The 26,686-nt window shown below is 41.1% G+C and overlaps 1 protein-coding gene across 1 annotated transcript in view; it reads left to right on the top strand.

The window, feature by feature from the left end:
• The window catches only part of DHX8 (DEAH-box helicase 8), a 959,075-nt gene that overhangs the window by 25,178 nt on the left and 907,211 nt on the right, over positions 1–26,686 (top strand). The window contains exon 3 of the mRNA XM_044055176.1: positions 23,000–23,072. Coding sequence (XP_043911111.1) covers positions 23,000–23,072 — 73 coding nt within the window. The remainder of the gene's footprint in view (positions 1–22,999; positions 23,073–26,686) is intronic.

The following is a 26,686-nucleotide window of genomic DNA, read 5'->3' on the forward strand; positions in this document are numbered from 1 at the left end:
GGGTTTCTCTCTCCTTGATTGGTACAGAAAGAGGGTGTGATGGTCACATGACCAGAAACAAGACTTTTTAACCTGCAACCAAAGCAATGAAAAAAATGTCCGAAGAAGTTTTCATAAAAAGAAGATGAAAGCGCTTACTACTTTTAACTGCTTTTTTGTATTAAATTTGCCTTTTATCTTGATATCTTTCAGCCCTGCATTCCTTTTGATCATAGTTTTTTGTAGTTAAGGTAAGAAGGTCTCTCCTTTCAAAAAAAAAAAAAAAAAAAAAAAAAAAAGGGGGGGGCAGAGCTTTGTTTTCAAACTTTCCTTGCCAGAGAATATTTCCTCAGTATATTAAAAACTACAAGAAAAACATAGCCAAGCTAGAGTTTTCACTGTGTGATTCCGTAAACCTCCTGGAATAGAGGCCCGTGGCATATATGCATATGGACAGATTCAGGCCACCAAAGCCGTATGCCACTAGCTGTGGACATGCACATTTCGGCCTTCTTATGACCTCGCCAGTACAGCATAAGTGGGTTTTGTTTCTAGAGTATAGCCAAACCATCTGCTTATGGTGTGGTTACAAAGTCGTAAGAAGACCGAAACGTGCATGTTCACTGCTATTGGCGTTTGGCTTTGGTGATCTGAATCTGCCCATAAAGACTTAAAAGGGAAAACGTCATGGACATTCAGAAGCCATTGAGCTGAAACATGTGATGCCCTTAAGGGGTTATTTGCATATATTCCACGGACCTATAGTCTAGGAAGTTTAAGGTATCACACAGTGACCATTTTAGCTTGGCTAGGTTTTTCTTGTAGTGTTTACAAATTGGTTTGTGTGAATATTTCCTCCATAGGTATGTTTCTTTTACCATGCCTTTGCACAAGCTCCATTCTCTTTTTTTATGGTACTTAGGGTCTGTATCTGTTTTGCCCTGTATTCTTTAGGTTTGCCTAGGTGTGTGTGTGTGTGTGTGTGTGTGTGTGTGTGTGTGTGTGTGTGCAGCATCTGTGTCTACCTTAATTCTTATACAGAAATGGAGGACTCGTGGTCTTAAAAGATGTTGGTTGTGTGGTCATAAAGTACCACCACAGGGAAGTTGTGTTTAGGATGTCAGCATTTGCAGGTTAACTTTGAATTTGTAAAGACTTTGTCAGGAGAATTTTAAGGAAAGAGAGAATAACTTGGCACCTAATGGATTATTGCACAAGAAAAGTGTGGATTCAGATGAGCTTTTTTCTTCTCATCTCCCTTTTTTTTAATGTCTTCAAACCTTTTGGGTTTCTAATACCATGACAGGAATGGACTCCATTCATAAGTCAAAGTACGGTTAAAGTTCATGAAATGAGTCAAAAAAAAAACAACAAGTAGTGAGGGTAGAGGCCCAGGAACCACACAAACCAGAGTCCAAACCACAAATCCAATTTATTGACAGCAAAAACAGACCAAATGCAGTCGAGCTTTCGTCTTTGCAAAGATTTCTTCAGAACGAATGAGCCTTGATTGTTACTTTTTCTTTAAATACTTGCCACATGTTGTGAGTCTTTTTTTTCTCAATGAAACCAAGAAAGGGAAGACAATTAATGCACTGTACATTCTGCCTATCCTGGTCACCTTTTTAAATTTGTGGTGGTTGATTTCTTGGAACCAGACCCAAGGGGTCAAGAAAGAGCTCATATTGGTTCCTGTGTGTGATGCCCTTACCTCCTTGGTTTGAATGAATGTTGTTCTATTACACTTATATTTTCAATTTGTATTGTACTTATGTTCATTTTTCATGCAATTTTACTTATATTTTCAATTTGTATTGTACTTATGTTCATTTTTCATGCAATTTTAATTGATATTCGCAACCGTTCTTGTTGAAGTTTTATAATCAGTGTGTTTGCTAAACTACATGCATTGGTAACGTATCTAAATACAATTGCAGATTCTTTTTTTTATAAGACCCATTGCTCTTACTACTGTTGGGACTGTCTGGGTATCTTTCTTTCACATTGCTCTTGTTTCTGCCTGCAAACCCTGATATTTTATGACTCTGTATCTTTTTGTGTGCAAGACACTGTACTCACTTGGTGTGGTGAGATCAGTGCTACTTTTGTCTTCTTTTCACGGACCACTGTATCTGATTTTTTAGCATCTATGTTTTAGACTGTTGGTAATGGATGATCCCATGTGATGTAAACTTCATCATTTTCTGTGATGCTTTATGCCTTATGTTTCCAGTGTGTTTGGCCACATCAGTACCTTAATGTTTACATGAACTTCAGTACAACAATCTTGCCACATTTTGCTTTTCAGTGTACAGTCCTTCTGCTATTAGTATGTCACAACCACAACGAGGTGTGCGACTGTTTCCAATTTGGTTTGATAAAATTTACAGTTGTTTGTTTCTCTCACATGTTTAATGGACTTTGTAAACCAGTATGTACACAGCCCACTATCTTGGGCTGCCAATATTAACCTTTCAACTCTTGGTTTGAATTCGCCTCTCCTTAACCATTCATGCGTTCGTTCCTGATCAACATGAGGTTCTCCCAGAAGTTTTCTATACTTGGAAGTATATTTATGCATTTTCCGCATTTCTTGCCTTCTCATCTGGTCCTTCATTATATTCTTTCTTTTGTTTTTTAGCACATTCAGTTGCTGCCTGATTTTTATCTACTGGTTTGATTTCCATTCCTGCTTGATGCCGATATGCTTCTGCTAGATTAAGCAGAGAAGTCATCTTAAATTTATTCTCCTCATGTTTCTAAACTTTCGCTATGTTTGGGTTTTGTGAAGTCAGCAGATGTGTGGAGTCCTGCAATTGCAGATGTATACATGTAATCAATTTCAAGGAGGCCCATCCCTCCTTTGGAACGGGGAATATATAATCTTGGTATGCATTGATTTTCATTTGGTGAGCATGAAGCATCCTTCTTTTTTTCCCATCTAATTTATCCAACATGTTTTGGGGCCAGTCAGTCACTCCAAAACTGTAAGTTAGGACAGGAAGAGCAATTTGGTTTATAGCTTGGATTTTGCTCCTAGATGTCAATGCTGTTTTTAGGATTAATGTAAGTCTTCTAAAGTATCCCTTACTAAGTTTTGTTTGCATGTTTTATTGTTGATTCTTTATCAATTCCCAAATTTTTATACACCCAAATATTTATACACTCTCTCTTGCTCAAGTTCTTTTATATCACATTCTTGTCCCAAACAATGATGTTATCCTGGTGCTGCAGTTTTCCTGTTTTAAAGGTTGCCTTTGGACATTTGTCAAGACCAAATTACATTCTTATATAATCTGAAAAAGTTTTGACAACTTGCAGTTGTGCTTTCAGTTCCTCATCTAATGAGCTATACAGTTTTAAATCATTGACAGAGAGAACATGCACTTTGTTTTCTAGGAGCAAAATTATAGCCATGGCCTAAGCTAAGTAGACAGCTTAGTGGGTTAAGGGCAAGGTAGAATAGCAGCAGTGACAGTGAGTCACCCTGGAATATCCCCCTTTGAATTTTTTATCCCTGGGATAATAAGTTTTCCTTTATCATGGCTTAATTGCAAAGTGGTCTGCCACTGTTTCATTGTCACTGTAATGTAGTAGATCAGTGTAGGGTGTATCGTATTCATTTTTAAGCACTTTATCAAATGCTTTTTTGTAGTCAATTCGTGCCATATTTAGATTCTTCCCCTTTTTACAATTCTCCACTATGACTTTTTTTAACAACAAATGATCCTTTATTCCAGATGACTTTCTTTTATTGCCCCTTTGTTTTACTGCCAGAATCTAGTTTTACTTCTAAATGACTATAAACTGTCAGCATCAATTCCCGTATATAGTTACATTATCGGAAGGCAAGCCTGTTGGCCTATAATTTTTAGGGTAGCTTCCAGATTCAGTCTTAGGTAGGAGCATTGTTTTTCCAGTTGTTAGCCATGGTGCGCATATAATTAGTTCTTACTTATGGCTAAATCGTGGTGCAAAGATGTTAATACTTTTAACCAAAAGTTAGGTACTGCATCTGGGCCTGGGGTTTTCCAGTCAGAGGCTTTTCTTGACTTTGTTTCAATCTTTCTGGCTGTTACTTCATCCCCTTTCATATCCTGTACCTTTAAACTTCTTATTCTTTATTTTACTTTTTTTCTATCCATTTAGCATCTTTGTTATGTTCCACAGGATCTTCATAGATCTCCAAAATATATCTATTTTTTTCTTTTTTGGTGATCTTTCAGTTCCTTTTACCTTGTTTCCCAATTCTCTGTAAAACATTTTTGGGTCATCAATAAATTGCTTATTTTGTACTTTTCCTTTATTGCTTATTTTGTACTTTTCCTTTATATTTATCTGCGTGCAAGTTTTTCCACCTACACTGAGATTTTTAGTTTATTTGCAATAGTGCATGATAGATTCTGGTCTGTTCTAATATTGCACTTTGCTTTTATCTCGTCAGTCTTTCTTACTATTTTTTGTTGATCTGTTCTATATTCTTGTAACAGTGACACTTGTCTTAATCGCTTTATAGTTTTCTCTGTTCGATACCTCCATAATGGTCTTCGATTTCTCCCCTTCCTTTCTCTCACTACCCTGTGTTCATGTGGTAGAACTTTATCAGTTATTAATTTAGCTGCACAGTAATATATCCTGTTTAGTTCTGTTGTATTGCATGGATCTTTATGGACAGTCCTAATTACCATGTTCATTTGCTTTATCAACCTTCTGACATTTTGGGGTTTATCTCTTTCATTGATCTTATATGTCTCTATGTCTATTAAATAAACTAACTCTTCGCTTAGCTCATTTTCTTCTAAATTAAGAGCACATTTTTTTGTTTTCCATTTCCTGCAGGCATTCTATAGAAAGTTCTGTAACATCCTCCTGTGGCACATTCTCTTCAATTTCATCCTGTGCCATCTGTTGCTCTGTCACATGGGAACTTACTGACCGGTCACTCCTCAACATTGACTGCATAAGTTTCCACAATTTCCTGTTCCTTCCCTTGCTGTCTAGCTTCAAGTAATCTTCTCAGATGGCGTTCCAGAACTGTAACTGTAGATGCACAGGATTCATCCCCACACCAGACATGATTATATTGAGTCTTTATTTAGTGATTCTGGTGAACCTAAATTGGTTGTTAATGTGCCAGAGAAAGACAGACTTAGATTACTTACACATGTCAGTGTTTTTGCTACATTGGAAGTAGTTACTTAGGAAAAACTCCCTGCAGACCTCTAGCCATCAGATCTTTCTTGTCTACAGTGTCATTATCTTCCTATTATAACCATTCTGCTGCTATGGATTTTTTTATACAGGAAGGTAAGGGATGTCTTACAGGCTCTGGTAAAGTAGGCCTGATCCACTCCATCTTTGTCTCCAGGCTAGATGGTGGTATTCTTGCTTTTGATGCAGAAGCCTGTGGGTTCTGCTCCCACAGTATGTAGATGGATTGCTGATACTGTACTGTGTTGTACTTTTAAAGGGGATGGATGCTGCAGTCCTGAGTATGTTCTCCTTTGCAGGAGGTACCTAGTAAGTATGAACCTGCTATCAGTTTGTCATCAATTCTTTATTACAGTATTACCAGTGTATCATTTATTTTAATGTAGCGTAGGCAATTTGTCCTTCAAGGGCAACCGACACTTATTTGTAGATGAAACAATGAAATATAAAGTTGTTTGCTTGCAGCAAACTCTTCATTAATTACAGATCTCTTTAATGTGGAATTATTCAGATGAATTTTACTACTGTAGAGATTGTGCATATTTACTGATATTGGTGGATTGTAATGACAAACGTTTGAGTAGACTTTTATGATGGAAATGTTCTGAATTGGGCAGTTTTTGTCATTATTGGTTTGTACATTTTTTTTCATTGCTTACTGGAAAAATGTTCAAAACAATAAAATTTAACACGCTCTAACAAGTGTGCCATATTATAATACAAGGAATATAATTTAATGTAATCAGGAAGGCCAAAGAACACGTGTATGTTTGCATGGTCCTAAATATGTGTGCAAGGGGCCAATGATTTGAAAACAGCCCAAAGGTAAACTTTATCCACCACTGGCCAGATGCAGTTTCTTTGGATGTGTGTTCCAATGCTATTTCAATGAATGTGAGTTTCAAGGGCACAGAAGTTTTAATGCTAACTCTGTTTTCATTGTGAGCCTGTGTTACTTTGTTTAGCAGATGTCTATCAGTGTTTGTGCTATAAAATTTAATATAAAAGTTTTAAATTAAATCCAAATAATCGTAGAAGTAAAGCATAAAACAGTGTGCACATTAGTGTTTATGATAAATGGGGAGAAATAGCCAAGTAATGGGAAACTGGAATGGTCGCAAGGGGTGGGGGCCTGTGTTATGGGGACCCCATTTGACCATGATTTTGTGAGGCTTTAGGGGTGGCGATCTCAAAGGCAGCCCTGGGTGGCACATACAAGGCTTAACGTACAAGGCCATGTCAAACCCAGAGCTGTTGGACATGCTACACTTAAAGAAATCCCAATCCCTCATAGCCACACGCTCCAGGGATCTAAACCTTGTCATCACAATAAACAAAACATGCTGGAGGGATAGGTTCCTGACCCAGAGACTCCCCAGACTCTGGAATAGATTGCCCGTACATGTCAAGCAGAGTGCCTCTTTGGCCCTGATCAGAAGGAACCTTGACGATTGGATGGGAGAAAGGAAATTCACCCCGGGGATCACGTCAGTCACCCTGCTAGACAGGGGTCCAGGGAAGTAAATAGTGCAGGAAGAAATAGCCAGGGAATTGTTATGGCTAGGCTTGTATAGGCCCTAGGGCTGATAGCCTAGTACCAACCTATGAACCAAACTCCAGCTGTGCCACTGATTTAAGTGCCAGTTTCAATAATTCATTTTTAAATATCAGTTTTAATACAAAAGAGAGGACCATCTTTGTTTTTCGTGGAAAGTGTTTTACACCCTGAAGGATGTCAGGGAGTCTCAGTGGTTTCATTAACAACAGAAAGCTCCCCTAGTCTTCTTTAAAATTAGAAATGTATGCGTTTTCAGTGAGAACTAATTTTTTACTTCTTTCGCAAAGCATCAGGTGCTTTGTGATGTATATCTGAGCATGTCTTCTCCAGATGTTGTATTGGGAGGGATTAGATAATATCTCATGTGTAGTAATAACTCGGTTAGGGTTGTATTTAGCTTTGTTAGTAAAGGTTGAGCTGGTTCATAACAACTTTAGTGCCTTATAAGTGAAAATAACTCCGGTTTGGCTTTGTGTCTTTTGCCAGATCTTTTACTAAAAGTTCAATGTTTGATACAAGTTCAAATGCTAATATAAATAAAGCATTATTGTTCTGGTTATATTTTGTGTTGTTTAATATTTTGTCTGTCCTTTGATTTGCGTTTGTTGGTATCCTACAATCCCATCAGAGTGGGTGGGGTTACATAATTATGTATGCAAATTTTATGTTAATAAGTATCAATATTTTTGGCCTGTTATACCTACTTTTCATGGGCCTTTGTCCAGATTTTTGATGTTTCCAGGTTGAGAGGTATGGTAAGCACGTGTCACTAAAGGTATCCATTCTCTCAGCAGCCACATGGTAAATATTCAGTTTCATATCACAACAGTTTTTATTTATTTTTTGTTAGTTTAGTTTAGTCAGGGAAAGCAGGCAAAGATGTCATCAGAGGATTACGGCAAGCTGACAAAGAACCAGTTGGCCAAAGTGTGTGAAGCCAAAGGACTGCTGTATGCTAACCTGGCTAAAGAAGAAATTATTTCAGCCTTAGTCGCAGCTCAGACCAACATCCAGGAGGGCAGCCAGTTTGGTGATGGGGATTTACTGCCCTCAGAAACAGGACAGTTCTCCTTTTCCTCAGAGGACTTAAAAATCCGTTTCGAGTTAGATACTTGAACTGGAGGCCAAACATTTGGAATTAGAATCAGCAGAGAGACTGCGGCATTTGGAGGTTGAAGTAGAATTAGCAGACTGCGGCATTTACAGGCTGAAGAAAATGAGAAGCAGAGTCAACATGAACAGGAGATTCTGACTCTTCGCCAGGGTCATGGAGGTATTGGGAAAGGAAATATCTGAACCCCAGAAATTTCTTCCACAGTTTACAGTGTTTTGACAGTTTTATTCATGTGTATGTAAACGGTATAATGTTGACTAAGAGCATTGGATGGGAGATCGTAGGTTTACCCCGGGTATCACTTCTGTGTCACTGTTAGACAGAGGCACAGTATACTAACCTCAAAAAAGGGCATAACAAAATTAATTTAAAATGGGTGGCGAAAGCCAAACACACCCTGGCTAGGCTTATAAATGCCCTAGGGCAGATAGCCTAGTATGAACCTATGAGCCTATAAATGAATATATAAAATAACGTATTGTCAAATGTTTGTCAATGTTGATAGAATTGTGGACAAAAATATGAAAAGGAAGCTTTCTAAATTAGTTGGGGATGAGAGGGAATATTCTGAGAACAAAAGTTGGTCAGGCTGTACATGATGAGAGGGATGTGAATATGAACAGTGAACGCGTTATTGATCAGGTGGAAAGAAATACAGGGGTTCCTTTAGGCAAAGCCCCTTTGAGGAGATCTCCCAGGATACAGAATCAGAATTTTCACTCCACTTGTGCACAAGTAGCTCAAAGTTGGCAACCCAACCAAAGGAACAGGGGAGAGGGAAACAGAGAAAGAGGACATAAACAATAATCTGAAGTAGTTGACTTCATTTGGTCTTCATCCTCTGGGTTATGGATCCGACTCTGATCCGAGCAGGCAATTTCTCAAGCATCTGTTCCGAGCTCCAAGCTCCTCCCCCTACCCATAGTACACCACCATCACCTTCCTTCCCTCCCTCAGTTCTCATTTGCCGTGTTTGTGCTCGCATCGTGATCTTCGAGCTCCAGGTATTATAAGTTACTTGAGAGTTTTTTTGCAGTTAGTGCGTGTTTTAGGGTTAGCTAAGTGGTATAGGTTCCCCCTTTCTTCCCCTTCACCGGTGCATCATGTTTTCAAAAAAAAAAAAAAAAAAAAAAAAAATGTTTGTTAGTTCTTCCTTTCCCTCAGCTGTCTGTGTGTAGTTTTGGGCACTTGTATTTTTGTAAAATGGCTGATCAACCGAAACGGGTGTTTTGGATATGCACAGTGTGTGGCCATAAGTTGTCGCCTGCCGAAGGTCACACTCTCTGTGTTGTCTGCTTGGGTGTGGCCCACCTGTCGATGGAATGCAGTGTATGCACGGGTTTTAACCAACCGCAGGGCTAAACTGATTATGAAGGGTCTTCTCCCTGCTTCTGAGCCGGCCACTTTTTCGGCGGTGACGTCCTCTTCAATCTCAATAGTTCCCTCTCGCTCTGTCTCTCCCTCCAAGGCTGGGAATCAACCTTCCACTGCTAGGCCTGGGGATGGGGACTCTGTAAAGCAAAAGAAACTAGCAAGAGAGCACAGAGGTGAAAGGCACAGAAAGAGGTCCCCAGATTGTTCTGCCCCAGCGGGGCCTCCTCCCAAGGTACAGGTAGTTTCCAAACCTACCTCCTCTCAGCTCCAATCACCTCATTTTTCTCCAGAGCCGGAGGAGCCTAGGTCATCTTCCAGGGCTTCAATACTCTGACCAGCTAGGTCATAGTCCATAGCCTTGTCGCAGTCCACCCGTAGCCTTTCAGAATCTGACATGGATAAAACGAGGAGGTTTATTAGGATGCAGATCCAGATGGGAGTTTTACCAGCTCCCTCTCCCTTTGGAGGGGGTAGGACTCTTCCCTTCTTTTCACCTATTTCTCCTTCTCCAATCTGTCCACCGGTTTCAGAGTATCTGGATCCAAGGAGCTTCAGAGACAGGAGGTCGGCACCAATGGTACTTGCTACCTCGACGCCGGCAGTTACCTTGAGCACATTGGATCCGACTAGTTCAGATCCGAGTGGCTCTCAGAGCCATAGCCTGGGTGTCAAATCCAAGGGGGTGGGTTTTTTTCCATCGGCTCCAACCTTGTCGAATCAAGGCCATCTCCTTGGTGCTCTGTCTCCTTCGGGACCGGCTCCGATTCCCTCGTCGGACCCCAGGAGAGCAGTTGCCTTGTTATAGGGTCCCAGGAAGTTCGCTCTCCCTCTGGGTTTGATGTAGTGGGAAGGGCTCTCTCTCTCTCTCTCTCTCTCTCTCTCTGTTGGATCGAGACCCCTGGCTATTTCTTCAGATTCTGCCCCGACTCTCCCTGGTCTGGGAATGACTCCCATCATTTTACCACAGGGACAGCCCACGCTCGAATAGCCCCAGACAGTTCTCCTTGAGGAACATCAGGTGGCTTGCGAGGTCCCTCGCAAGCATACATGTAAGAGGAGGCACTTGGACTCCTTCCCGGAGTCCCTCACAGAGGACACTGACTTGGAGGAAGGGAAAGTTTCCCCCTGATCACCTCTCGAAGGATGTCTTCTTTGGAGACATCATGGAACTTTTACATCAGCGGGGAGGCTGGTCTGTCCCAAAACCTTCCTCGGATGAGTCTGTGTTCCTGGAGGCCTTCGGCGTGGGCCCGTCTGCCTATTGGGTGTCCCCCCCCCCCACGGATCCTTTGGTGGACTTAATCACTTCACGGGCTTGGAAGGAACTGGACACCGTGGAGCCTTTTCCAAGGCTCTCTGATAAAATTTTAAGCCCCCCTTCGGACAAACCTGCCTGGAATAAAGGGTCCCCTATAGATGCTATGGTGGTAGCAGCAGCCACCAAGAAGGAACCATACCGCAAGAGAGTTCCATGGTCCATCCCCCTGACCGATACTCCAGGATGATGAACTGCCTAGGGAAGTGTGTGTATGTGTCAGCAACCTTTTCTGTAAGGGCGCTGAACTACTTGGCCCACGTTATTCAACTACAGCGCGACCTTGTTAAGGAACTCACTGAGTCGTCTTTGGGTCCACATCGTATGAGGATAAAAATACATTCTCTGCGAGGATGGCCACCCTGAAAGCGGTCTCTAATATGTCCATGCACCTCTTGCATGCCACCGAGGGAGCGGCTAGGGCGGCGGGGTCCGGAGTTGCAATGAGACACCACACCTGGCTTAGATTGTGTCCATTCTCGGAGCCCTTTAAGGCATTTTTTGCGAATGGCCCTTATGACGGCTCTTCCCTTTTTGGTAAGACCATCCGTGACACACTGGTCCAGAGCGAGAAGGAAGGAAAGACACTGTCTGCCATCGGGATCTGCTTCTTGAACCCTCAAAGATCCTTTTCTCGGAATCAGCGAGGGCAAAAAAGATATGGTTCCTGAAGTCTCTGCATTCCCAGGATGCTCAGGGCTCGTCTTCCCTTAGAGGCGGGGGGGGGGGGTCAATCCAGAAGCCGGTCTAGGGGCAGAGGGCGTCTGAGGAATTTTGGCTCTCGAGAACCATTCTCGGACAGGCCTGGGCAGCAATGCTGAGGGGTTCCCCGACCGCTCTTGTCTGGAGGCAGTTGGAGGTCACCTGTCGTTGCAGCCGATGGCATGGGATTCCGTGTCATCAGACCATTGGGTGCGAAGGATCATATCCAGAGGTTATACAATCCCCTTTGTCTCTCTCCCCGTGCCATCCAAACACATCCTGGATGTACCACCCGCGCAAAGAGAGGCAGCGGCACTAGAGGTACTCAAGCTGCTAAAGAAGCGAGCCATCGAACCTGTCCCCCAAGATCAGTCTGGATCGAGCATCTGTTCCAGTTTCTTTTTGGTGCCAAAAAAGACCGGGGACTTAAGGCCCATTCTGGGCCTGTCAACCCTGAGCCTGTTCATTGCCATAGCGAAGTTCTGGATGGTCACATTACAGTCCATCCTGCCTTACTTGAAAGAGAGGGAATGGATGTGCTCATTAGATCTCCAGGATGCTTACTATCACATAAAGATACACAGAAGCACCAGGAGGTTCCTTCGCTTATGGTTAGGGGCCAATCATTATCAGTTTCGAGCTCTACCCTTTGGTCTCACCACAGCCCCCTGGGTGTTCACCAAGGTTATGGCAGTGGAGGCGGCTCACATGAGGCTTCAGGGAATTCAGGTTTTTCTGTACCTGGATGATTGGCTCCTTGCTGCTTCCACCAAGTGTCTACTTTGTCAGGCCAGGGACTTTTTCCTGCATCTAGCGGATCATCAGGGTATTACAGTCAACATTGCCAAGTCTCGTCTTCACCCTGTCCAGGTCATAGAGTTCATCAAAGTACGGATAGATACCTTGCAGAGAAAAGTCTTCCTAACTTCAAACAGAATTCGAAATCTATGAATACATGTCGCTATCATTTTTCACTCAGATCTACCGCCAGCGGAGCCAGTGTTGCGAGCCCTTGACTCTATGGTGGCCACGATTCCACTTCTTCCGTGCGCTTGTTTGCACATGAGAGTACTACAGTGGACTCTTGCTGTACAATGGTCTATGCTGGATCTTCCACTGTCACACCCAGTACACATAAGCAAAGCCTGCAGGGCGTCCCTCCTTTGGTGGATGCATTCTCTGGGCATACTTGAGGGACGTCCATTTGTTGCAGCCCCGGCTCAAGCCACAGTGACCACGGATGCCTCCCACCTATGGTGGGTGAGCTTGTGGTCCCCGATCGAGACCAGTTTGCATATCAGTGTTCTAGGGATGAGATTGGTCCTTTTAGTGTTGCAGGCCCTTCAAGCCTTTCTTCCTCTGGGAACTATTGCATTTCAGTCAGACAATATGTTGGTGGTCTGGTACATCAACAAACAGGGAGGGACAAGATCCTACCCCCCTTTGTCGCGAGACCATGAGAGTTTGGGAATGGACGATCTCCACCAGTTGCTTTCTGGTAGCAATGCACATTCTGGGATGGTCCAACAAACATTCTGGTGGACAAGCTAAGCCATTCTATACTGATGCCTTACGAGTGGTCTTTGAATCCTTCAGTAGCGGAGCAGATCTTTCTAAAGTGGGGTCAGCCTTGCTGCGATCTCTTCGCATCTCCTTGCAACGTGAAGTGCAGCAAGTTCTTCGCTCTGAACCCCCCACCGGGGGAATCCTCTAGAGACGCTGTAGTCCAGGCTTGGCCTCCCAGTCTTCTTTATGCTTAACCCCCACTTCCTCTTGTCCCAAAGTGTTTACAGAAGGCGTGTTGACTGGGGAGCAAAGTCATCCTCGTTGCCCATTTTAGCCTCGCCACGTTTGGTTTCCTTTCCTCTGGTCTCATCTTCTAGTTCCTCCTTGGATTTTGGATCCCCGCCCGGATCTCGTATCTCACCCTTCAGGGGTTCCTCATCCAAATCTGGACAATCTGAAGCTCACAGCCTGGCTGTTTCAGTTCGCCTAATTGCCAAGACTGCCGGTTTGTCTTCTGTCAAGTCTATTCTAGTGGCAGCTCTTAAATCCTCCACTAGAAAAATCTGCCGTAGCAAATGAAAGCGTTTTTCCAGTTGGGCCTCTCGGAGAAACTTGGATCCCTTCTCGGCACCAATTCCGGCTATTCTTGAATTTTTGGCAATCATTTTTCAACAAGGGGCTAGTTCTTCAACAGTGAAGGTACAACTTACTGCCATTTCCAATTTCCCCACTGGTGAAAATATGAGTTCTTTGGCTTATTCCAGATTGTGCAAAGTGTTTATCAAAGGTACTTTTATCTTGCGTCCCCTGGTCAAAGATCCCACTCCTCCATGGGACCTTACCTTGGTGTTGCAAGCGCTGGTTGCACCTACCTTGGTGTTGCAAGTGCTGGTTGCACCTCCTTTTGAGCCGGCTGCAGCAGTACACCTTAAATTTCTGTCCTGGAAGACAGACTTTGTAGTGGCTATCACCTCAACTAGGAGGGTTTCTGAACTCTAGGCATTGTCTGTCAAGGTCCTGTACATGGTTTTCCACAAGGACAGGGTTTCTCTTCGTACCAATCCCTCATTTCTTCCCAAAGTGGCCCCTGAGGCAAACATCAGTCAGACTATCAATTTTTCTGTTTTCTTTCCAAATTTCAAAAATAAAGGTGAATATAAGTTGCATTTGTTAGATGTTCGCAGACCACTACATTTGTATTTGTACAGAACCAAAGCCTTTCGAAAGTCTGACCAGTTGTTTGTGTTTTACTCTAAACCTTTTTTGGGTAAACCCATTTCCAAGGTGACCATTGCTAAATTGATTTCTCTCTGTACTTTTTAAGTGTACAAAGACCAGGGTTTGTCTCCTCCCGTTCAGGTTAGAGCCCATTCTACCAGGTCCATGGCTACTTCAGTGACCTTCAGGTCCAGGGTGTCCTTGGATGATATCTGTTCTGCAGCTACTTGGTCCTCATCTCATACTTTTATTGACCGTCATAAGTTGGATTTGGTATCTAGAGGCCGGGCATCCTTTGGCTCTGCAGTGCTCCAAAATATCCTTCCATGAGGGCCACCCAAGGTTATAGGTAGCTGGACACTCTTTCCCACAGGTGGAAGACCAAATGAAGTCAACTACTTCAGATAAAGAGGTTATGTACTCACTATAACGTTCCATCTGAGTAGTTGTACTTCATTTGTCTTCAACCATCCACCCCTCCTTCCCCCGAACCTGCTGGCTTATTATGTAGTTTGCGGCTCTAGTTGAAAAAGTTGGTGGAATAAGGTTTGTTGGATTGGGTTCTTGGTCTTATGGAGTGGCAAACTCAATCAGAGGGAAGTAAGGTGATGGTGGTGTGTTATGGGTAGGGGAGGAGTTTGGAGCTCGGTGTAGACGCTTGTGAAATTGCCGGCTCGGATCCGAGTCGGATCCGTAACCCACAGGTTGAAGACAAATTAAGTACAGCTACTCATATGGAATGTTATGGTGAGTACATAACTTCTTTTTTATATACCCACAACCCTAATTCTGACATTATAGTGGACCATTGTTGTATATTTTCATTGAATAATTTTTTGTGTTCAATTACACTGACTTGCTACATTTTAAAGTATTTCAAAAGGGTTTTACCTATGTACCCGCCAGCAGGGGTAAGTGTTATGGAACACCACTTGATACTAAAATATTCATCGGGAATTTAAATCTTAAGGAATTTTTTAAGGATCATGATGACACTCTCATTAGAATACCCGACATAACAAGAGAACTTATCCTTAGGAGTATTTTTAACCCCCTCTCTACCCTGTACTGGCTAACTTTGATAGTTTATTGGAAAATGAGATTAAACAGTATTTTAAAACCAAAAAAAACAGTTTAAAGACAATCTCAGTCACGAGGCGAGAAACATCCTGCATACTTTGTGAAAGGAGGGATTTGCGAATCATGAAACCTGACAAAGGAGGGGGTGGTTATTATGGAACAATGGAATTATGTGGGCAAAATGTTTGAAATTCTCAATGATGAAGGAAAATACTGTCGTGTCTCGTAGTGAAATAGTTATAGCATGTAGGAAGATAGATTTGAACCTTGAGGACAATTTATTACAATGAATGATTGACCAAAAATTATATGATTTTTTTTTTACAGGTCAAAAAAAGTTATTCCTGGGATTTTTGGAATCCCTAAGGTTCACAAGAATGCCCTGGACCCACCCCCTGAGGCCCATTGTTGCTTCTGCAGGTTCAAAGACTCAACATTTGGTGATGTACATAGACTCCAAATTAAAACCATTTTATGGGTTGTACCAACACATATTAATAGATTCATGGAATTTTCTTACAAAAATTGGGAATATTACGTTTGATGACAGTTTGTTTCCTTACTGTTGATGTCATACCCCATCAAACTGGAGTAGACTGGTTTGACGAAACCTTAATTAGTTTTGATTTTCTCTCTGGTAATGATTTTAGTAATGGAAAACAAGAGTGTTTTGAAAAATAATTTCATTTACTTTCAAGGATAATATTACAAACAATTAAAACGGGGTTGCCATGGGCGTAGCTTGCGCCGCCAGTATATGCAATTTTAGTGTTACTGTATTGGGAAATGAAATTATATATTTGAAAACGAATATTGTGAGTCAATCTGGGCTTACTTCCGTTATTTGGATGACATTTTTATTGTGTGGCAAGGTTCAATAGATCAGGTGGACAAATTTATGGAATATCTGGAGACTACAACTGATTTTGTATTCTTTACACACACGCTAGATGATTCATCCATAGCGTATTTAGATGTACACATCATGAAAGATACTGTCAATCACTGTTTTACTTCCAAAATTCATAGAAAAGATTACTTTTCAAATTAATATTTACACATCAAGAGGAACCATCCTTATTCCCTGAAGAAAAATATAGTGAAAGGCCAAATGGTTAGGGCTGCAAGGATGACCTCTGTATGGAATGATTTGATTCTAGTACTAGAATATATAGGTAAACAATCTCTAGGGAGTACCCAGAAGGTCTCATTGAAGCTACCAAAAGGGAAATTTTAGGTGGATGGGGTAAAAAATATTACCCACTGCTTAATGGTCTCGTGGTAGAAATGAACACCCCCCCCCCGATCTATTTATAAACATGCTTATTGCAGCCCCCTTAGAGTCCCCTGATACATATTTTGTAACTAGATACCATAAGGACTCCTCTCAGATTAAGGCTATTGTCAAGAAATATTGGAATTTGTTTGCCAGTATGCCACATACACTGAAGGTTTTTCAAAGTTCATTTAAGGTCAGCTTTAGAAGAAGTTTGACCTTAAAAATGTATTTGAAAGGGATGACCGATATAAAAACCCACGTATTCGATCAAGAAAGGGCACTTTCAAATGTGGCAATTGCACACAGTGCTCTATGGTAGTTAATGATACAGAATTATTTTTACCTAGTTTACAACAATACATACTTACTGATGGTCATTATAATGGTGTGTCCAAGGGGGGGTCATGTACATGGCTTTTTGTTCGATCTGTTTTGCATTTTACATCGGTAAAACCGAAATAAGTTTAAAACGGAGAATTTACAAACATGTATATGACATGAACAGAGGAAGGGAGACCAATGCTTTATACAGACATAGGACTCTCTGCCCAGATACAACATTTAAATTCTGGTTCATTGAACAGGTTAAACCTGTGGAATGGGGTGGTGACTGGGAGACCAAGCTTGAATTTCATGAAATGATATGGCAGCTGACCCTGGATGCTTGTACTAGCCCGGGATTAAATGACCATTTTTCTGTTATGCCTGCCCTTAAGATGAGAACTAGTAGGTTTTAAAAATATTAATAATTTTTATCAAAACACAATACATTTGTTTTTTATAAAAAGAAAACACACATATAGAAGTGTGCTTTTTGTATCAAAATTAAGTGTGCTTTTTGTATTAGACTAGGTTAGAATTGTTTTTGTGTATTTCACAGTAGTTAGATGTTTACGTTTTACAGGGATCTAGTGTTTATGTCTAGAATTCACATCAGCATCTTCTTACCTTTTATTATGGACTAATTGTTGCTTTTTATCCAATCATTTCATTACCAGGTATATTCAAACTGGCTTGTTTTTTTATTTATTGTGCTAAATAAGTTTCCTGTGTTGAAACGAAAGTGCTTAACCTTGTACTTCTGTGTTGTGGATTAAATTGCTTTTTCAGTTGTTGGAGCATTTGTATTTTTGGTTGTGCGGACCTTTATTGGGTTTGTATCCTGCATTGCTGATTTCTAGTGAGGGGAGAATAACAGTATGCCAGTGGTAAGTTGTTTGGAGACAACAAGGGTGCCAGATTGTCTCCAGAGGTTATATCCCGTCTTAGTGGATGGAGAACAGGCCACTGCTGAGAGAGAGAGACAGTCTCTGACATAACCATTGTGGAGCCTGCAGTGGTTAAAGAGATACTTGCTTAGGCAGTCCACTCCAGTCAGAGCTTTCGGAGGGACCCCGATTCCAAATGCCTTTGGTCCAGGGTTCACCTTGACTGGGAGGGTGGAAAAGGAATCAAGCAAGTAGGTGTGTTTGAGGATATCCCTGCAAAATTCCAGATAGAGAATGATTTTGATAATGCAGTACCTTGCATGCATGCAGTCTGGCTTGGAGACCAGGCATGTGGGTCTGGTAGCCTGGGGAAGACCCAGACAGACCCCACACCTGACACCAGGGCTGGCGATGTGGCAGTTTCATTGAGGGAGCTACCCTGTATCACAGCTACTGGTAGGTATTGATGTTCCCTTGGACAGAGTGACTGCAAGGGCAGATGTGAGTGATAGTACCCAGGCTGACAGTGAAGGCACTGCTGTCAGAGGATACCAGATTTCCTGCAGAAGGGGAGCTGGGAAGATTCACAAAAGTAGAGCTGAGACAGGTTGAGCTCTCTGGCTCTACAATACAAGGCTTGAGGGAGATAGCTAAGGAGACACCTGATTCACAAGGAAAGGGGGAATCTGTATGCTAGAACCAGAAGGTTACTGTATAGAGAGTGGACCCCTGAGAGAGGGCTAGCAGTTGAGGTAATACAGCAGTTGTTAGTGCCTAGAGCCTACCATCTGGCATTTCTAGCCATAGCCTGTGACATTCCTTTTGCAGATCATATGGGCATAATGTGTACCAAGAGATATATTATGCAGCACTTTTATTGGCTTGGAATTGCAAGGGATGTAACAGGGTACTGTAGGACCTGTAAGCAGTGCCAAAAGGTAGGCAAGGCAGGAGACCAGGTCAGAGTTGCTTTGATGCCTTTTCCTGTGATTAAGGAGCTGTTTCAGAAAGTAGCTGTGAATATTGTGGGTCCTCTAAGTACCCCAAGTTCCACAGAGAAGAAGTATATCCTGGTGTTAGTAAATTATGCTACTAGATACCTTGAGATGGTGGCTCTGTCCTCCATTGAGGCAGAGAAGGTAGCAAATGCTTTGTTAGACATTTTCAAAAGGGTAGTTTTCCAAGAGAAACACCACTGACTGACAGAGGTGCCAATTTCATGTCAGACCTGCTGGCTTGTCTGTGGAAGTGCTGTGGGGTGAAGCACCTATAGACCTCCCCCTACCATCCCCAGACTAATGATCTTGTAGAGAAAATATATTCTACACTGAAGACCATGCCATGATTATTTGCAGACCAGTTTGAGAGAGTGGGACAAATATTTGCCCCATTTGCTGTTTGCTTAGAGAGAGATATCCCAAGAATCCACAGGTTTTTCACCCTTTGAGTTGCTGTATGGACATAGCATGAGGGAGCCTTTAGATCTGATTTGTGGTGAGTGAGAGGATGAGTGAGAATCCCACAAGGAGTCTGCTGTGGCATTTGTCCTAAACCTCAGGACAAGGCTTAGGAAGCTCATGGGCTTGGCCCAGGAGAACCTTGCAGGAGTCTAACAGCAGAAAAAGGTCTGGTATGACAGGAATGCTTGAGCCAGAGAGTATGCTGTGGAACAGCAGGTGATGGTTCTCATTCCTGTCACACAAAATAAGCTACAGGCAGCTTGGGAGGGACCCTTCAAAGTGGTAGTGAAGGTCAGTGATGTTAACTACATGGTAGAACTGCAATGCAGGAGACGGACACAAATTGTACCATGTTAACATGATGAAACCTTTGCCATGATAGGGAGGCCCTGTTGCTGAGTATTTGCAGTTGATGAGAGAAGGAGAGCCAGCTAGCAAAATACCAAGTTACTGTGGTAGAGCATAGGGTTGCAAGCATACGAGATTACAGTGCAGCACTGTACTGGGGTCAGCAATGTCAATGCAGATGGGCTCTCAAGACGCGGGATGAGGTAATGTATTCCCAGATAGGCTCATTCCTCTTGAGCAATGTTTTGAAAGAGACCCTTAAAACTAGCTTGAGTCTTTAAAGGGGAGAGAGATGAGATGATAGGAGGTGCTGCCAGCCATACCAGGAGAAGTAGGGCACTGGATGTGTAACATATGCCAGCACAGCTAGCTGGAATTTAGTAAAGAATTATGTCATTTGTGTATAAAACTGATTTGTACAGATGTTTGTGTTTAAAAATGTATTTGTAAAGCTGCTTGTGTTTAAAAATGTATCAACAGTGTGCATTGTTGGAAAGCAAATAAATGTACATGCATTATTAAAAATAAACTATTAAATGTATATATTTTAACAGAGGATACCGGAAGAGAAGAGGTTAATCACAATTCATCTGCAGCAAATGTTGAAAATAATAAAGAAATTAAATTACTGAGCCTAGGCCATAAAGATATTCTATCACAGTTTTGAATGAAGCCAGAGACGCAGTGTCTGTATGGTTTATTAGCAGCTCTTGTAGGAAGAGTGGAGGTGTTTTTATGACTTCCAGGAGCTGCAGCAGATCTTAGCAAGGCTGTGTGTGTGTGTGTGTGTGTGTGTGTGTGTGTGTGTGTGTGTGTGTGTGTGTGTGTGTGTGTGTGTGTGTGTGTGTTATTGACACCTATGTGATAAATCCTGACAGCTTCTAGCAAAGGGGGTTGCATGGGAACCAGAAGTCAGATGACCAGATGTATGTGATGTAATTCTGTACAGAAATAATGTCTTAAAATTAGAAGAGACTGAACTCTCAGGCGCAGTATGTTTTTTGAAACCTGACATAGAAGAATAAATCACCTACTTCATCTTGCCTTGCTGTGGGAGGTACCTAAACTAGGAAATAGTATTAGTCGGGAAAATATAGTGAGACTAGTTAAGTATTATTTTTTTTCTGTAACTGTTTGAATCTTTCCAGCTATGTTATTTTTTTTTAAATATTTTCTGTGATTGAAACTCATGTTTGTTGTAAATAGATATGATTTTCTTATTCCTTTATTATTTATTATTAAATACATTTAAACTTTTCAATGTGGCTGATCCTTTTGGAAAATACTTAAGCTTTGAGAGTATTTGCATAAATTTATTTGGTGATAACTGTGGCCACTCCTGAAAGCTTGGCTATTTGGCCAACATTACCATTTGTATTAATATGAACTTCACTCAGCATAACTGGATACCCTTTTAAGAGCCTTATAGTAACTGACTGGTGGCAGTGAATCTTCCTTGTAGTCTGGGCAAAGATGGTAGCGCAGGTAATCTGTGCCAGCCTTTCCCAGGTGTATGTGTAAATTAAATCTGTGCTTGTGTATTTCAGTTACAGGGACAAGAAACACTAGTTTCACAAAGAGGGTGTTGAACGCAGCTGTGCCAGTGGAGAACCTTATTGGGGACCTGGGGGGGGGAGAAAGAGAGAAATCCAGACCCCCCTCCGGGTTGACTGTTCCCTGTGTGCTCTTGTGCTTGATGTGAGAGGTCTGCTTCTGGAAATACTGAGTGTATCCATTTTATTCCAGTTGAACTTCCCTCTTCAGTGTCAGTGGTGAGGATTGAGGCTGCTTGATTACTGACCCACAGTGGGGACGTCACGGGGGTTATTTTATTCCAACATTAAAACACATGTATCAAGCATCTTGCCGTGCATTCCATGGAATCAAACCTTTGTAAATTATTTACTCTTTAAAAGTTTGTGAGGAATGTTTTTAATTTTAGACCTCAGATGAGGACTCCACCAACCACCTTGGTATCATAGTTTTGTTCTGGAGAAGCTGATCTTGGACCCTTCTAAACCAGCAGTCTTGGTCCCACTTGAGTATCTATCTGTCCTGGAAGGTTATCTTTGTGTGGGCTGAGACAGCAACCAGGAGATTATCATAGCTACAAAGTTTGGTGTGGAAGGAGCTGTTTAGTGTTCCATAGGCTCAAGGTCAGACTGGGAGTAAACTCTTCTTTCATGCCTAAAGTGATGCCTGAAATTTCCATGTTTTCCTTAAACCCAAAATGAAGAGAAGAGGATCTTGCATCTTCTGGATGTTCACAGGCAACTTGGATATTACCTAGGGAGGAATAAAATCCCTCCAGCTGACAGATCACTTATTTGTGGCCCTCATATAAAGAAGAGAGGGCAGGCTAGTGTGTTGTTATAGGACTGCATTTTATTTGCAACAAGAAGCATGGGAGGACCATTCATGTTTAAATGAGTGCACACCCTATGAGGGCAGCTGGCACTTTAGTTGCTTTCTTCAGGAATGTCTCAACATAAACCATTTGTGAGGCAGCGACCTGGTCCTGTTATTTGCACATTTTCAAAACACTGCAGATTAGATGCATCTTGACAGGATTTCATCTGCTCTTTTCCAGCTTCTGATTATTGATGCATCTGTGAAGGTTTTCCCATATGTCATTAATTTGTATGAAGGGCACAATACAGTTATATAAAATACTCATACCGCCTTTTTTTAAGTGGAGTCACTGTTCTCCCTCCCTCTTTCTCCCCTCTTCTAGAGTAGTCTTGTGGATCTTCATCACTGTGATAAAAGCAGGAGCCAAGGAAACATCTGTCCCTCCCTTTGCCTATTCCTGCTTTTACCAGTGCCAACTAAGGAAGCCCCCCCTCCCACTGGGCGTAGCCACCTTCTCACTGTCAGAAAAAATAGAAAAGGTGTTATGGTGGACTGGAAAAGCAAGAACTTTTTTCTTATTTCAAAATTGGTTTCATATAGATTTAAAAATATGATAAAAAATCTCTGCACCCTTATTTATGTCTTACTTTCACAATGTTCATAGGTAGGTACTAGGCTATTGGCCCTAGGGCCTATATAAGCCTAGCCAAAAAATGTACCCTGGCTTTCGCCACCCAAGAAAATTATTTTCCTGTGTCCCTGTCGAGCAGAGCCACAGAAGTGATCCCTGGGGTGAATTTCCCATTTCCCACATCAAGATGTGATGACTTTTCACCTGTTGTTCGCAAGGTTGAACTCTTTTTTTTTTTTTTTTATTTTTTTTTTAATCTGGAATGGCACCATCTGTCAAAGTATGCTTTTAAAATATTCAAAAATGGGTTAGCATGTTTATATTTTGCAAATATGTAATTGCATATCTATTAATCATAAATGAAACATTTGGATATGTTATAAACAGTATCAATAAGTCAGTGTCTTGTCACATTTTGTTAACGGAAGGAGGGCATATTTTGTGTAACTAGTTTTTACAAATTTGCATGTTGTGTAGGGGGGGGTTAATGATCTGATTGTATTAACTAAACAGATAATTAAATTGTAGGTCTGATTTTGTATGTGTGTGTGTGTGTATACAGTAAATATGGTATTAATAGTTTAATTGCATGATGACAAACTGTGTATTTGTATTTAATAACTCGAAAACGTAACCCATGGTTTGTTTTTGTTGTGTGTTTTAGTATTCCCTTGTTGGAAACTTGTTGCGTCTTATACAGACTATGCGACCTCCACCCAAGCCTCCTGCAAACAAAGGTAATGTTTTATAATGTATTATTGGCCTTCTTTTGATATTTCACCCTAATAATGTAGCTAGCTAAGTTGTGTTCCGTGGTTTATATTTCTTGTGCTAATAGAGAGGAGCCTGCAGTTTTATGTAATAACAGCTTTAATGACAGTTCCATTTCATTGGGACTAATCCCTTTTTCAATGTTGGTGTGGCCCTGGAGTTGAGTTATATCTAGGTGTGGGCAGTTTCTCCCACACATGGGGATTAGTGGAGCAGCATCCCTTGAAACGCATTATTATGTATTAACCTTCATGTCCAGGTTTGTACTTCATATGGGTCACAATGATGAAGTGGGGTAAGCCCTCTAACATTTTTTTAGAAATCATTTTGAGTTATAGAAACAAATGCAGAATTTGCTTAGAAAATATTAATAACAGCAAATGAGTGGTGCATTCCTAAGAAGCAGCCTTACACATTAGACAGAGAAGTACAGATTTATAAAGGATTTTTTGCACTCCTTTTTAAGAGTTTTTTTTTAATGCATTTTGTTATATGGCCTGGGAAGAAGTTACAATCTAAGGTAATGGAACATGCCATTTGTAGTGCAAATTTAATTCTATAGGGCCTTAGCAGATCCATTTATATAGACTTTGCTGGGGGAAAGCAGTAGAAGGTTTGTGCCTCAGAAACAGCACTCAAACTTCCTTGTTCAAAATGTGGAACACTGCTCTCATAATGTGGGACAAAGGGACAAAATGTGGAATGCTTACTAGCAATTTAGTGACAACTTCAGCTAGGAAGCTCGCAGTATATGCTACTTTATAAAATTTATTTTGATGAACTAATATCATTAACTATTATGTACTATAGTTATTTGTTAAAAATCTTTGAGTGTGTGACAGACTTTTTCAGTGTGGAATATGGACTTTGTTTTGGACTCAAAATGAAGAATGTTTGTCATAATAAGGTGCATTTAAGAGGTATGTTGGTAAATGAGCCACATTAAAACATTGTTTTACGGTAAGCTATTGGGGGTGGGAAGCGGGTTTAAGTACAGTGGGATCAGTGGTTACACAAAGGTGAAGTCAGAAAGGTAGAGTGCTGTACTTTAGATGGGCACTGTTTCTTTAATGGTGGAAACAGGCATTACTGCATGAAGTATAGAGGAGTGCAGAGAATTGAATGCAACCATACTGAATAGTTAAATTATTGTTTTTGGAGCATTTGTGAGGGGAGAGCCATTTGTAGAATGGGAAGGAAGTTGATGCTCAACTGTAATAAATGTGTGATCAGAGTATTGGTGGAATACAGTGCAAACAAATTTGTAAGCTAGTATTAACATCAGAGAGGGCAAAGTTTGCACTTGTTAACTATGCTTGACCATGATCAAACTGCAGTATGAATAAGAAGCTTTACTTTAGTAACATAGTTGTCTGTCGCAGATTTATCTATTCATCTATCCTTTGTTGGTTGGTTTAGTCCCACTAGGCTTTGGCCACTTTTCAGGGGAGAATCAAGGTAGTATTTTTACTGATAGGGGAAATTTGACCAGGGCATCTAGAAACTTCCCCTAATGTTTTCATTAGGTGATATAGGATCTTTTACATCCACCTGAACTACCACTAAGTCAAGCAGATGTGATCTAATGTGTCATCTGAAGGATGGCACACTTCGAGTCGAAGGCTTTTGATAAGTCTAGAAATAGGGAGGAGACTAGTTTGCTGTTCTCTCGCTTTATTGACAGCATCTGTAAAGGTTAGAAGTGCAGTGTTAGTACTGTGGGAGAGATGAGTGGTGTGAGCGGTGTTGTGTGGGGGTTAGTAGTTCTTCCTGCAGGAGTTAGTTTCGCAATTGTTTTTGAATACATTTTTCAAGTGTTTTGGAGAGGGATTGCAAGATTGCCATAGCTCTAAAGTTAGTGATGTCTGTTGAATTTCCTTTGTTGTGAAGAGGGTAATGTGGAAGTTTTCCAGAAGCAGGAAATGTGGTATTCTTGGACTGACCTTTCTATAAGGATTGAGACAGGATAGGCAAGGCTGTTGGCTACTATTTTCAGGTATTCACTTGGCAGGTCATCAGCTGAAGTAGAGCATGTTTTGAGTCATTTTATATAGGATGTGGGTACAAGTTTGAGAATGGATGTGGTGATATATGGCTGTTTGTCAAGGTTGGGATTAGATGATGGGGAATTCTTGGTTAAAGATGCTATTCTGTCTATGAAGTAATAGTTGAATTACGTTGCATTTTTGAGTGGTGAGTTATTTGGAGAGGGGTTAGGGTTGAATTTTTGGCTGAAATGTTAAGATTTCTTTAATGGCTGACCAGAATTTTGAGTTGTGTTCACTATTGTTAAAGGTGTTATAGTATAGTTTTTTTGTCTTCATTTATTTCCTTTTTAGTACAGTTGCTGAGCATTCTGAAGTTGTTGAGATGATGCGGTGTTTTATATTTTTGCCATTCTTTCCATACCTTTTCTGTATCCTGTATTAGCATTTTACGGTTTTTGGATAGATAAATTATGTTGTTTTTAGTCTTTTCTTTCGAAGGGGTACAAGGCTGTTTAGGATATTTAGGAAAGTTGGTATTGGTTTGTTGTAGGGAGAATGTGGTAGTTGATTGAAATATTAAAGCAATAATCAAGCAAGTTCTGTACCAGCAAAAGAAGACTGTTCTAAAAAACAGAAGACAAAAAGCTAACGATCTACTAAGTTTTGAAAGGTACTGAAGACCTTCTTCATACTTTTTTAATATTAAAACAGTGCCACCTCTTTCCTCATTATATGGTCATTAAGGATGATATTCTAGCCGGGGGGTATTTATACTGGGTTTTAGCAAAGTCTCAGTTATAGTGAGATTATTGGGCTTGTGTTGGGTAATACAGGCATATGTAGTTCAGTAGTTTTATTTCTTATGGTTCTAGTATTTATGGCAGCAAAAGTTAGATTACTGAGGTGGGGAATTTGACTGTTGTGAGGTTCAAGTAGTGTGTGGAAGGGAAGTTGTCTTGATGTTTGTGATAGGTGGGAGCAGGATTAGGGTGCATGTCTCCTCATGGGAGGATTTCAGTATATTGGAGTATTATTGATTCTTGTTAGGATGCATGTCTCCTCGTGGGAGGATTTCAGTATATTGGAGTATTATTGATTCTTGTTAGGGTGCATGTCTCCTCGTGGGAGGATTTCAGTATATTGGAGTATTATTGATTCTTGTTAGGGTGCATGTCTCCTCGTGGGAGGATTTCAGTATATTGGAGTATTATTGATTCTTGTTAGGGTGCATGTCTCCTCATGGGAGGATTTCAGTATATTGGAGTATTATTGATTCTTGTTAGGGTGCATGTCTCCTCGTGGGAGGATTTCAGTATATTGGAGTATTATTGATTCTTGTTAGGGTGCATGTCTCCTTGTGGGAGGATTTCAGTATATTGGAGTATTATTGATTCTTGTTAGGGTGAATGTCTCCTCGTGGGAGGATTTCAGTATATTGGAGTATTATTGATTCTTGTTAGGGTGAATGTCTCCTCGTGGGAGGATTTCAGTATATTGGAGTATTATTGATTCTTGTTAGGGTGAATGTCTCCTCGTGGGAGGATTTCAGTATATTGGAGTATTATTGATTCTTGTTCTTTGAAGAGTATTTT

Source organism: Protopterus annectens, chromosome 13.part0, assembly GCF_019279795.1.
Source record: "Protopterus annectens isolate FY-2018-M chromosome 13.part0, PAN1.0, whole genome shotgun sequence".
NCBI classification, from domain to species: Eukaryota; Metazoa; Chordata; order Ceratodontiformes; family Protopteridae; genus Protopterus; species Protopterus annectens.